The 14,003-nt window shown below is 36.0% G+C and overlaps 2 protein-coding genes across 2 annotated transcripts in view; both read right to left on the bottom strand.

Annotated features, from left to right (window-relative positions):
• Positions 1-1,192: 1,192 nt before the first annotated feature.
• On the bottom strand, positions 1,193-10,073 carry LOC137488547 (uncharacterized). The gene is made up of 2 exons (XM_068215325.2): positions 9,778-10,073; positions 1,193-4,054 (listed from the first exon to the last, which is right to left on the bottom strand). Exons 1-2 carry the CDS (start codon positions 9,984-9,986, stop codon positions 3,523-3,525), a joined length of 741 nt encoding a protein of 246 aa, XP_068071426.1. The 5' UTR covers positions 9,987-10,073; the 3' UTR covers positions 1,193-3,522.
• Positions 10,074-12,432: 2,359 nt separating this feature from the next.
• Positions 12,433-14,003, bottom strand: part of sfpq (splicing factor proline/glutamine-rich) — a 29,386-nt gene continuing 27,815 nt past the window's right edge. The window contains exons 11-12 of the transcript XR_222585.5: positions 12,705-12,804; positions 12,433-12,519 (exon numbers count right to left, since the gene is read on the bottom strand). The gene's annotated coding sequence lies outside the window, so the exon portion shown is untranslated. The remainder of the gene's footprint in view (positions 12,520-12,704; positions 12,805-14,003) is intronic.

Raw genomic sequence — 14,003 nt, 5'->3', positions numbered from 1 at the left:
TTATTCGCAAAGCTTCATGGGATTGTAGTTTTTTTTCATTGTTCTTTTTTAAATGATTATTATTTTATGCAAAGTTAAGTATCTTACAAGGTTATAATATATTCCATAAAACAAACACCAAACATTAAGTTATATGAATAGTGACTATATATTGTTTAGCCCACATCCCCCAGTTAGGTGTGAATAGGTATTTATAATGCTGCCTTGAGTTCTTTAGTTTTGCGGATTTTAAATCAAACTGGACGCAGTGGCGCAGTAGGTAGAGCTGTCGCCTCACAGCAAGAATGTTGCTGGTTCAAGCCTCGGCTGGGTCAGTTGGCGTTTCAGTGTGGAGTTTGCATGTTCTCCCTGCATTCGCGTGGGTTTCCTCTACAGTCCAAAGACATGCGGTACAGGTAAATTGGGTAGGCGTATGAGTAGTGTATGAGTGTGTATGGATGTTTTCCAGAGATGGGTTGCAGCTGGAAGGGCATCCACTGCGTAAAACATATGCTGGATAAGTTGGCAGTTCATTCCGCTGTGGCGACACCAGACTAATAAAGGGACTAAGCCGAAAAGAAAACAAACGAATGAATGAAATCAACCTGAAGTACTTCTGATTTCTAGTAATTTTTTGATTTACTTTCACTGCATAAGTGCCCTCCAGCATCGTGAATCTCGTCTCTCCATCACCCCCCTCCCAACACTACTGAAATAGTCACTGAAAAAGCCATTTTGAAACTACAAACATGGCAGATGCAAAAGACTACGTTAATGATTATAGCCAGTTTGTCTGCAGTCAGTAAGTCATTAACTTTTGATCGCATCATGCAAACATCCAAGAAAATTCTCGGCATTAAAAACCTGCTAAAAATGACAGATTAACATCCACAGTTTAGGAACTTAAATAAATGTGGAGGATATGAAGATGATCAACAGGGTAATTTAATTAGGTGGGAGAACCATTAATCAATGTTCTCTATTAATGATGTTAACTTCTTCTCAAAAACAGTGGGCTTACTTTTTTTGTGGTGACCAAGGGATGGCTACAAACTGAACACTGAAACTGAACTCACAAAATCGAAAAAATAAATTAAATAATGAATTCGTCAGCACTCTATATATATATATAGCATATGTATATGTAGCATGCGCATTGTAAGGGCAATATGCTGAATTTTGTTTTATTGTACAGTAGAACTCTGTCACAACATACAATCGTTACCGTTTTTCTTTATTTTTAAAGATATATTTTGATTTTATTGTGAACATATACAAAAAATACACATTTTGTAGTTCAGAATGATGTCCAACTTGTTATATCTGTATAACCAAAGTTATCAATATGATATACTATGAACGTGAATCTGTGAATGCGCCACAGCCTCTCCTGCCTGAAACACATTTATTGCATTAACTTTCGTTTACTTTAGTTATACTGAACTGTGAATCTCTCAATTAACTGATATTGGATCCTTGTTAACTTACACAGTGAATTATAAACATCACTCCTCAAAATGAGCAAGCAAACTTAATCAAAAACTATAATAAATATCATAATTTCATCTTTAACTTGAAAACATATTCTCTTGCCTTTTTGTCGTCCTCAATCTGAAAATAGCTTGCGCTGGCAGCCAAACTCAAATTAAAACACTTTAAACGAATGAGATGTCAAACAGAAACTGCCAGTATAGCAAATATAAATTTGGGGTGGGATCTGAGGTGGCCAATTAAAATCAAGCAATTATTTTATCATTCATATCCTCTGTTCAAGTGAATAAAGTGCTTTAATGATCCAAATATTTTCAGTTTTTGTAAAATAACAAGACAACCTGAATGTCAAGAAAACGTTCCAGGGTAACCAACAGAGAACATTCTGGAAACTATTTTGGTAAATTATTTTTTTCAGTTCTCAGTTTAGATCCAGTTTAATTCTTACTGGATTAGAATGAAGACTAAAACCAACACAGGCTCATTGTGAACATATACCCCCATAAACATTTTTGGAGAGCGTAAATTACGTAGCCAGAGCTACGTATGCCTGCGTTTTGTCTATAAAATGAACTGTACGGGGCACCATTGGTTTCCGTTTTTTCCCCTGCTACTAGCTTGGCTTACCAGACCGCGACAACAGGGTTTCAGTCTGTCAAAGAACAGATCCAAAGAGCAGGTTAAATCAAAAACAAATTCAAAAAATAAACAAGTAAATGACCAAGTAAGTATCCACTTTTGCTCCGCTTCAAATCATGTGTACAGAGTCCGTTTGGGAAACAGCGTCTATTTACTAATATGGAGCGCATTTGACAGTCATACACGCTGAACAGACTGTTTTAAAAGGGGTAACGGCGTCTGTAATGGAAAGGAAGGGAATACAGATGTTTTTATATTTATTTCAATATGTTTTTATACCTAAACAAAATGAGAGCATAGAACATATTCATATTCAAGAGCAAGGGGTGCCCCCTGGTGCTTCAGCAGTGTGGGTTGTGTATAAGGAGGAAAGGCTCTTTAATGTTTATTGCCAGGCTTCATAGAAAGATTAAAATATCTAAACAATTCCCAGAAAAAACGAGAGGGTTGACGGGTATGTTGGGTGGGGGATTGGTTGATCAGTCAGTCAGTCAGTCAGTCAGTCAGTCAGTCAGTCTGTCAACGGCGGCCTCTGCTGGATTTACACGAGAACAGCAGGCGAGAAAGGCACTCGCAAGAGGGAAAAAAAAGCATACACATCGCCCTCTAGTGGTTATGTGAAAACAAAAACTTAAAAAAAAAATGTACCTCCTGGAACGTATTTGGCGCTCTCCAGAAATTTATATAGGAGTACATATCAATAATGAGAGTCTGGGTTAACTAAAACACAAGTCATCATCTTTAAAGTGACAGTTCACCCAAAAATTCTGTCATCATTTACTCCGCATCTGTGTTTTAAACCAGTTAGCGTTTCTTTCTTCAGGCCAACGCAAATGAATAAGATATTTTGCAGAATGTTGAAAACCAGCAGCTGCTGACCTCCATATCTAGATGCCATTGGCTGCCAGTTTACAACATTCTTCAAAATATCTTCTTTTTGTTCAACATAAAAAAAGGAAAAATAATGTGAGTACATTTTCATGTTTGGGTGAACTAACTAACCCAGGGGTGGGCAATCTCGGTCCTGGAGGGCCGGTGTCCTGCATAGTTTAGCTCCAACCCTATTCAAACAGACCTCCCTATAGAGTTCAAGTGATCTTGAAGACATTGATTAGTTTGTTCAGGTGTGTTTGACTAGTGTTGGAACAAAACTCTGCAGCGACACCGCCGCCGGCCCTCGAGGATCAGGTTTGCCCATCCCTGAACTAACACTTTAACCACTGCAGTTCTTCCTTTAGGATTAATAACATTTTATTTAAAATCGACTGTATATTTACCCACTAATGTATATCAGTACGTAACACCTATAATTTAGTTTAATTATAATGTCTAACAATCATTCACACATGTTGCATGAGAGCAAACAGTCCTCTAGTTAAACAGACATGCATCAAAAAACTCATAGGCCTGACACTACGAGGACGTTAACTGTACCATTTCACCCATCAGCGATTTTCCTCTACTGCACTGTTTGGGGGTCTTTGCATCTCTCTGAAGCCTCAAGCTGGTGATTTTGTTGTCCAGCTCGTCCATGAATCCCTCATCCACAGACTCGCTGTCTCTGTCGTCCTCCAGTGAGGCGCCCTCTACAGGCAGAAACACATGCAGCTGCGTGCGGGACGAGGAGGACATGTTTGAATGCTGGCTCAGGACACAGGTTTTTCCCCTGATGGATAATGTCTCGGGGTTTACGGGCTTGCTGAAGGGCCTGACGAGCGGCTGCGGGACTCTGTTTTCTGTGGTTCTCCTCTGAGCGCGAGTAAGTGTCTGTGCAGGTTTGGGTATCGGCCTGAGAGGCTGGGAGAAACGCATGTACACTTGATTGTAGTCCTCAGGGCACTTGCTGGAGGGGAGAGACGGAGCGCGGTTGCGTAAAAATGGACCACGGTTTTTGGACTGGAAATCTGCCCTCTGGCCTGGAGTGAACAGGGATGGCTCACTGATGCTGGGAAAACAGATCGGAAACAAAGTTTATAAGAATATTTCAGGGTAAAAACTTTTTTCGGAGAATTAATGCATTGCTGAAGAATGGTCCCACAGGTGACATTAACTAATGTTCTTACCAATGACTGTATAAATATTCTTACACTGGAATTAATAATTTGTTACAATGCACATATTGTGTAAATACTTTTTTTTACATTGCACTTATTGTTGGTTAAACACATGCAATCTATTTTTTACATTTGTAATTACACTGTTGACCATCCTTTAAACCAGGGATCACCAACCCTGTTCCTGGAGAGCTACCTTCCTGCAGAATTCAGTCCCAACCCTGATGAAACACACCTGAACCAATTAATAGTACCTAAAGCAGCAGTTAATAATTACAAACAGGTGTGTTTGGTCAGGGTTGCAACTGAAATCTGCAGGAAGGTAGCTCTCCAGGAACAGGGTTGGTCACCCCTGCTTTAAACCTTAACCCACCCTCATATATCACCAGACCTGCCCCTAACTCTACCAGTATCCCATCTAAAGTGCATCAGAAGTGTTCTGCAGTACATCATCAACACAGTAATTTCATTGTAATTTAGGGGCACCTAATGTAAAAGGGAACCAAAAAGTATGTAAGACTGTGTTAAAGAACAAAAACATAAATAGGATGAAAGATTTTTATTTCAGCATTTTAAGACATTGACAAGAAATACACATTGAGCACAAAATCAAATATGAACATTTTTGAAGACTGGAGACACACATTTATATATATACACAGATGAAGTCAGAATTATTAGCCCCCCTTTGATTTTTTAAAATATTTCCCAAATGATGTTTAACAGAGCAAGGACATTTTCACAGAATGTCTGATAATATTTTTTATTCTGGAGAAAGTCTTATTTGTTTTATTTCGGCTAGAATAAAAGCATTTTTTAATTTTCTAAAAAACATTTTAAGGTCAAAATTATCAGTCCCCTTTAAGCTATTTTTTTCCAATAGTCTACAGAACAAACCATCTTTATACAATAACTTGCCTAATTACCCTAACCTGCCTAGTTAACCTAATTAACCTAGTTAAGCCTTTAAATGTCACTTTAAGCTGTATAGAAGTGTCTTGAAAAATACCTAGTCAGACATTATTTACTGTCATCATGTCAACGATAAAATAAATCAGTGATTAGAAATGAGTTATTAAAACTATTAATTTTAGAAATGTGTTGGAAAAAAATCTATTTTCCAATTAACAGAAATTGGGGAAAAATAAACATGGGGGCTAATAATTCTATACATACACACGTACATACAGTAACTGACAAATGTCTTGTCGCTGATCCCAGTTGTAAGAGCAACAAATAATAACTTGACTTCTTGTTGATCATTTGGAAAAGTGGCAGAAGGTTGATTTTTCTGATGAAATATCTGTTGGGCTGCATCCCAATCATCACAAATACTGCAGAATACCTATTTGACCCAAGATTCTTATAGAAATCAGTCAAGTTTGGTGAAGGAAAAATTATGGTTTAGGTTACATTCAGTATGGGGGCGTGTGAGAGATCTGCAGAGTGGATGGCAACATCAACAGCCTGAGGTATCAAGACATTTGTGCTGCCCATTACATTACAAACCACACGAAAGGGCAAATTCTGGATAGCGCTCCTCTTACCTCAGCCTCCACATCAAAGTTCCTGAAAGCAAAGAAGATCAAGGTGCTCCAGGATTGGCCAGCCCAGTCCCCGGACATGAACATTATTGAGCATTTTTCTGGTAAGACGAAGGAGGAGGCATTGAAAATGAATCTAAAGAATCTTGATGAACTCTGGGAGTCCTGCAAGAACGCTTTCAGACATTCCAGATGACTTTATTAATAAGTGATTTGAGTCATTGCAGAGATGTATGAATGCAGTCCTCCAAGCTCATGGGAGTCATACACAATATTAATTCTGTTTCCACTGCAGCATGACTTTATATTCTGTACTGGACATTATTTCTGTTAAAGACAACTTTTGACTAAGCAAAGTCAGACCTTACTGTCCTAATTAAATAATTACAAGTCAAGGCATGATCATATTTTATTTTGGTAAAATAAGCATAATCTAGAGGCCTTTGCCTTTCATATAAGCCACTTCTTATACCAAATGATCAACCAGAGGTCAAGTTATTATTTGTTGCTCCTAAAACTTGGATAGGCGACAAGACTTTTGTCAGGTAGTGTACAGACACACACACAGCTATGACAATTTTTCACAATAGTACTGTTTTTTATAATAACACTTATTTAGAATATGCAGATGAGCATTTGTGACTTATTAAGTATGTGTGAGATAAATTAGATGAAATAGAATAATCTATTAAACTACATAAGATGATATTAAAATGAAAAATGTATAACATACACTGACTGAAACATTAATATAGAAAAGTATTTGTGAGTGAATAAGATACTTTGCGATTGTGTGTTGTAAGATCAGTACTAAGATTAAGAAGATTTGCTGCCTGTTTGTCATGTGCATTTGGCAAATATACTAATTTTAGCACATTTTCACTAACAGTTTTGCAAACTAACAAACAAAAAAGCTTGCTGGGTAGGATTACTTGAGGGTTGAAAGTAAAAACAGCGTGACACCCCAGACAGGTCAGTTGGGATTTCAATGTGGAGTTTGCATATTCTCCCCGTGTTGGCGTGGGTTTCCTCCAGGTGCTCCGGTTTCCCCCACAGTCCGAAAACATGCAGTATAGAACTGAATTAACTAACATATTCTGGAATAGTTGGTGGTTCATTCCACTGTGGCGACCACTAAGATAGAGACTAAGCCCAAGGAAAATGAATGAATGAATGAATGTTAAATAATGATATTTTGGGGAAAAAAGATGTACTTTCTGCTTGATTCACAGTGTCCAGCACACATTGTACTGCCGCCTGAGAAGCCCAGTGAACATTAGCTGCTGTCACTGGATAATCAGTGTAATATAGCTGCTGTTTTTTTTCCAGCGAGCTCGCTGGGTGTGTTGACATGTAAGAAGAATGATTCTCAAGTTTCAAGAGGTTTCATTCTCCATTGTGCACAGCGGATTTGACACTTCCTGTTATTGCCTGATGAAGAGACGCGTCTGCACTTACACGTGAACAGAAAGTTTCATTCAAACCACTTTAAAATAAAAAAGCTCCAATTCTAGGGAGTGAATTGCTTCATTTAAAAGAATAGTTCACCCCAAAACACAAACATTTACAATTTCATTCATTCATTTTCCTTCAGCTTAGTCTCTTTGTTCATCAGGGGTCACCACAGCGGAATGAACTGCCAACATATCCAGCATATGTTTTATGCAGTGGATGCCCTTCCAAATGCAACTCAGTACTGGGAAACACTCATATACACTCATTCACTATGGCCAATTTAGCTTATTCAATTTCCCTATAGTGCATGTGTTTGGACGGTGCACTTTAAAAACTGCTAGGTTAAAAAACAAATTTGGGTTGTTTTGGTAACCCAGCATTGGGTAAAAAGGAAACAAACCCCGACATTTAGCACATTTTAGCATTTTTTAACCCAACTATGCTGGGTTTTATGTAACCCAAAATTCAATAAATTGAATCAAGGAACTGGTGATTAAAATGACTAAAATAAAAACAATTCTACAGCAATGCATACTTCAGTAATGGAGTTTTATTTACGACACAACATATAAAATGTGTCCATATGAGTTTAAGACTTTTCCTCATCTCCACCTCAGCATTAACCCTTTGACTGTCTGCTCTACCAAATGGTTGACCATGCTTTGTCTGTTTTGAAAAACGACTGTTAAAATACTTAAAAAATAAAGATGATTTAATATTCAAAAATGTTTTATTTTTAATATATATTTATATTAAAAATAAATTGGTCTTGCGCTTAATTGTTTTCAGATTTTTCATAGTATATGTCAGGAACACCCAGAGGACACTTACGTCAACACGGTGAGAACATGCAAACTTCACACAGAAATGCCTACTGACCCCGCCGGGACTTGAACCAGCGACCTTCTTGCAGTGAGGCGACAGTGCTAACCACTGGGCCCCCATGCCGCTTTTGTTAAGATATTTTGAAGAGAGCTGAAAATCTGTCTCGCATTGACTTACATAGTAGGAAAAACAAATACTCCAGGAGTCAATGGTTTCCAAAAGATCATCTTTTGTGTTCAACAGAAGAAACTCAAACATGTTTAAAAAAAGTGAAGAGTAAACAATTGCATAATTGTTCAGTTTTGAATGAACTATGCTTTCACTTCAGAACTTTAACACTAATATTAATTTAAGACTAAAAAAGACATGTCAAGGTTAAAATGAAAATATAGTTCACACAATTTAACAGCACTAAAAATACAGGTTTCACACAATTGCTTCATGTTGTCTCAACACAAATTGTTCAAGTTAACTTAAATAAGCAGATTGAACACAAATTAAATTATGTTGTCCCACCAAAAAACTCAAGTTGAAAAAGTTAGTGAACTCATTGCCTTCAAATCATTTAGTAAATAAACTATGTGCACAATTATAAAAATTAATTTAAGTCATCTAAACAGTTCTAAAATACAACAAAAATATTTAGTCTTTAAGTCTTACAAAGTTTAACTTAATATTTTTAATTAATTTGATTGATGCAAGTAATGATGACTAGATAAGTTCATTAGAATCAACAAAAAAGTTTAGGACAGCAAGATTTCTTTTACAGTGTAAACAAAAAACAATTGTTTGTTTAAACTACTCATTTTAAAACAAGCTGAAAAAACACAATTCTTGAGTGTCTGGACAGCTTAATTGTTCTATGTTCAATCCACTTTTATCAGTAAAAACTCATAAGATGACTTATTTCATTCGTGTTACCCCAGGACAAATCGATTTTGCAGAACCAAGGATTTTTTTTTTAGCCATACTAGAACAAAAGACAATTAAGACCCGTTAGAAATTATTTTTGACCTACAACTAAATATTTAATTGAATTTAAGACTTTTTAAGACACCCTGTTGCTAAATTTAAAGCCATAGCTCAGCTAAAAAAGAAAACATAATTATCCTTTACTTACCCACAAATAGATTGACTCATTTTTGAGTTTGCTCAACACAAAACAATGTATTTTGAAGATTTTATGGAAACCAGAAGTCATTGACATACATAGCAAGTTGAAAAAAAAAAATACTAACATTTTTCAAAATAGCTTTCTTTCATGTTTGACAGAAAACAAGAAACTCAACCAGGTTTAAATAAATAACAGAACATTAAACTTTTGAGTGAACTATCCCTTTAAAAACACTAGAAAAATGTAATAATGTCAAGACAACAAATATTTTAATGTAACTTATTTTAATAAGATAGTCAGGCTTCAACTAAATTGTTTAGGTCTTACAGTTTAATTTAATATTTCTAGACAGTTTGATCGATGCAAGTTCAGATGACGAAGTTAATTTGAATCAACTAAATGAAGGCAGCAAGAATATTAGTTTAAACTACTTATTTAAAACAAGCTGAAACAACACAATTCTTGAGTTTTCTTTCGGGAAATGTTCATCGTTTTATTTTCAATCCACTTAAATTTGTAAAAACTCATAACTCATTTCCCTCATGTTGTCTAAACACATATTGATTGTGTGGAGCCCAGCATTTTGTTTGCAGTGTACAATTAATGGCTTTTCTCAAATTGATCCAGTGCTCCCAGTACAGAGCCCCAGACCTGGAGGCGCCAGGTATCATCTTACCTGAGAGGCACAGTGGTGGTCCGACCATGTGTTGATCTGGATAATGAAGGAAGCCTGAAATCATCCCTGATCCGTGCGCCGGGAAGAGGAAGCGCTGAGCCGGACAGCAGGTACGTCTGGACCAGACTGCGGTTTCTCTGCATCGCCCACTGATGCTTCAACTCCACCGTGCTCATGTTGAGTCCAGAAGCTCCTTTGGCAGCACTCATGTCTGAACGGACGGCACCAGACACACTGCAGCCGCCCCTCAGGGGTGCATGTGTTCACATACGATGATCAATCATTCACGAGCATTAAAAATACATCAGGCAAGCCCATTGGTCGCACACCACCAAATTCTGCCTCCCAGTCTCCCTTTCCCCTTGTTCAGTCATCAGCTTACAGTGCAAAGAAACACTACAGCATTTCTTAGAGATGCTGGAGCAGACTTGATACTTCTTATATTTAGTTTAATTAATCCCAATATAGGCGGTTCATTCCGCTGTGGTGACCCCGGATTAAAAAAGGGACGAAGCCAAAAATAAAACGAATGAATAATCTCAATATACCAATTAAAGTGATGGTCCACCCAAAAGTGACTTATAAATTTACATGTTTCAAACATATTTGAGTTTCTTTCTTCTGTTGAACACAAAAGAAGATATTTAAAGAAAGCTGGAAACTATTGGCTTCCATAGTATTTCTTTTCCCTACTATGGAAGTCAATGGTTACAGGTTTTCAGCATTCTTCAAAATATTTCCTTTAGTGTTCAAGAGAATAGTAAAAATAAATAAAAATTTGGGAGCACTTGAGTAAATGGTGAGGATATCGTCAAAGAAACTATGTAAGTCAATGGTTACAGGTTTTCATCTCCTTTAGTGTTCAAGAGAATAGAAATGTATAAAGCTTTCAAACCACTTAAGTGAAGAAACAGTCAGGAAATTGTCAAAGAAGCTGAAAGTCAATGGTTACAGCTTTTCAGCCTTCTTCAAAATGTCTTCTTTAATGTTTAAGAGAACAGAAAAGAAACAAAGCTTTGGCATCACTTGAGTGAACAGTGAATAAATTGTCATAAATGAATTTTGGAAGTCAATGGTTAAAGGTTTTCAGCATTCTTCAAAGTATCTTCTTTAGTGTTTAAGAAAATAGAAAAGAAACGTATAAAGCTTTGGAAGCACTTGAGTGAATAAATAGTGAGTAAATTGTCAAAGAAACTATGGAAGTCAATGGTTACAGGTTTTCAGCATTCTTCAAATTATCTCCTTTAGTGTTCAAGAGAATAGAAATGTATAAAGTTTTGGAACCACTCGAGTGAATAAATTGTCAGAAACTATGGAAGTCAATGGTTACAGGTTTTCAGCATTCTTCAAATAATCTTCTTTAGTGTTCAAGAGAATAGAAAATAAACGTATAAACCTTTGGAAAAGCTTGAGTGAATAAATAGTGAGCAAATTGTCAGAAACTGGGAGTCAACATTACAGGGTTTTAGCATTCTTCAAATTATCTCATTTAGTGTTCAAGAGAATAGAAATGTATAAAGCTTTGAAAGCACTTGAGTGAATAAATAGTAACTTGTCAAAGAAACTATGGAAGTCAATGGTTACAGGTTTTTAGCATTCTTCAAATTATCTCATTTAGTGTTCAAGAGAATAGAAAAGAAATGTATAAAGCTTTGAAAGCACTTGAGTGAATAAATAGTAACTTGTCAAAGAAACTATGGAAGTCAATGGTTACAGGTTTTTAGCATTCTTCAAATTATCTCATTTAGTGTTCAAGAGAATAGAAAAGAAATGTATAAAGCTTTGAAAGCACTTGAGTGAATAAATAGTAACTTGTCAAAGAAACTATGGAAGTCAATGGTTACAGGTTTTTAGCATTCTTCAAATTATCTCATTTAGTGTTCAAGAGAATAGAAAAGAAATGTATAAAGCTTTGAAAGCACTTGAATGAATAAATAGTGAGTAACTTGTCAAAGAAACTATGGAAGTCAATGGTTACAGGTTTTCAGCATTCTTCAAAGCATCTTCTTTAGTGTTCAAGAGAATAGAAAAGGAACTTAAGCTTTGAAACCATTTTAGTGAAGAAACAGCGAGTAAATTGTCACTTTTGGATGAGTTATCCCTTTTAAATGTTTCTTGTATTAGAAAATAATCATTATAAGTAAACTAGAATGCATGTAGCAACAGTATATAGTTTAACACTAACCTAATTACTGAATGATATAGAGTGACTGTCTAATTTTCAGTCTAAAACTATGAATTTAGTATTTTATTGAAAGTCCTGCACTTTAAATGGTCATTATTTGGTGTATTTGTTGAAAAAAACACTGGTGGAAACCCATCTAACCCACATTCACTGTAGCAATCGTTGCAGACTGCAGGTTTGTTTTCCTTTTTGATCTTTTTCCAGAAGTAGGCATCAGCCAATGGGACACAACAGTGATAAAACAAGAGAAACATAGCACCTTGACCTTAATTGATACTGGACAGCAGCCTGGGTGCTACTGGGTTACAGAGGTCTGTCTGTGTTTATAGACCTAGCGAACTCTCCAACACACAAAGTGTTTTTCCTCTCACTCCGCAGTTTAAGTAATAGACTGATATGCTAATCTAAAATGGCAACATTCTGATAAAGGTACGTGATTATCATTAAAAAGAAAAGCTTAAACAATCATAGAAGGAATTTTAAGTTTATTTAAATAAAAATAGATATATTTGAGGCATCCAGAGCCATCTGCCAGATTGCGTCAGTCTCCAACATGTCTAGAAAAGAAAAAATAAATAAAATGAAATTAGTTATGTGCTTACATCACACTATTTGACACATTGTTTTAATACAGCATTTCACACCTAAATGCATAAATAAAAATATTTATGTTGTCATTTTTATTTGATATACACAAGGATAAGCAATATGTGCATATTTATATTGTGTTTTCCTTACAGACCTGCACATTTCTATCCACTGTGCAGGAACATCTATCACTGAACATCTGGGGCTGTGAAAGTCAGTCGACCGTTCAGAGAACAGCTTCTTCGGTTTAAGATCTAAAAGAGAAGAACATTTTACTTCATGCAAACACTTGACAGATCATTTGGTAGTCACTGTGATAACTCACCCAAAAATAAAAATTCAGCCATATACTAACCCAAAGTAGCCCATTTTCTTCTTTATATTATAACATATAGAGAAATAATAATTAGGGATGCACCGAATATTCAGCCACTGAAAGATTATCACAGAAACAACATGGCCGGAACAGTATTTTGTGATGACGCAAACAGAAATTGTGGCTTGCACATGTTGTCTAAAGCAGCATATCTGCGGTGTCTCTATTCGGATCCTCTGCACTTCATTGTGACTATATTCGATCTAAAAATTTGATTCGGAAAAAGCAGCGTGCACACAAAATTTTCCAAATCGATGAACGGATCGGAGAACCTGTAGGAGACTGAGCGCACTCGCATGCAGGAGAGGGATATCGGAGCGCACAAGAAAAAACAACAACTTGTCTCTGTGGATTAGAATGAAGAGCATTTTTCATGCAGAAATCCTGCAAGTAAGTGTCTCAAATTATAATAGGTAGGCTATTCTGTTCTGACTTGAGCTACTGTATGCAAAAATCTTAATTCATGCACTGACCCTGTTTAAACACACTCTCTCAAATGTCAGTCAGACGATAAGCTCAACCTCTCAACAACTAGATGTTCTCTGTCTGAAGTCCCCATCCGGAGAAGTGATAACCCATTGTTGCAATGGCCTAAATTTATATTTTAATAATTTGTAATTTTATTTATTCTTTGACGCTTTAATATTAATTTATGCAATTGCAATGCTTTGATTTCAGTAAGATTAGTACATTCATAAAAGCGTCTGCTAAATGACTAAACGTAAATAGCTATAAATGCAATGGTACTAATAATTAGCACAATTAATTTCAGTGTTTCAGTTTCTCGCCTTGGTTTCCTTTTTCAGTTTCAGCCTAGAAATTTCATTTCGGTGCATCCCGAAATAATAATATTAATAGTAAACTCTTTACTGAAAGGGGTAGTTGACAAAATAAAATTTGCTTCCTTCATCTACTCCTCCTTGACTTATTCAAAATTAGTTTGAGTTTTTTTTGTTTAGCAAACAAGATTAACACCACGTCAGCAACAAAAAATATCATGGCAAGAACATTATCAATAAACATACAATTAAAAACAACAAATGAATACATAAATTATACAGGATTTTTACCGTCTTG

Source organism: Danio rerio, chromosome 19 (assembly GCF_049306965.1).
Source record: "Danio rerio strain Tuebingen ecotype United States chromosome 19, GRCz12tu, whole genome shotgun sequence".
Classification (NCBI taxonomy): domain Eukaryota; kingdom Metazoa; phylum Chordata; class Actinopteri; order Cypriniformes; family Danionidae; genus Danio; species Danio rerio.
The sequence above is the reverse complement of the archived record's forward strand: the minus strand, read 5'-3'. Positions and strand labels throughout refer to the sequence as shown.

What these genes read in the sequence shown, in the direction of transcription:
- LOC137488547 (XM_068215325.2), bottom strand. Translation starts at nt 9,986, where the DNA reads ATGAGTGCTGCCAAAGGAGCTTCTGGACTCAACATGAGCACGGTGGAG. An exon ending in ACCACCACTGTGCCTCTCAG is followed by an intron (nt 4,055 to 9,777) that starts GTAAGATGATAC and finishes CTGTTTTCCCAG; the next exon opens with CATCAGTGAGCCATCCCTGT.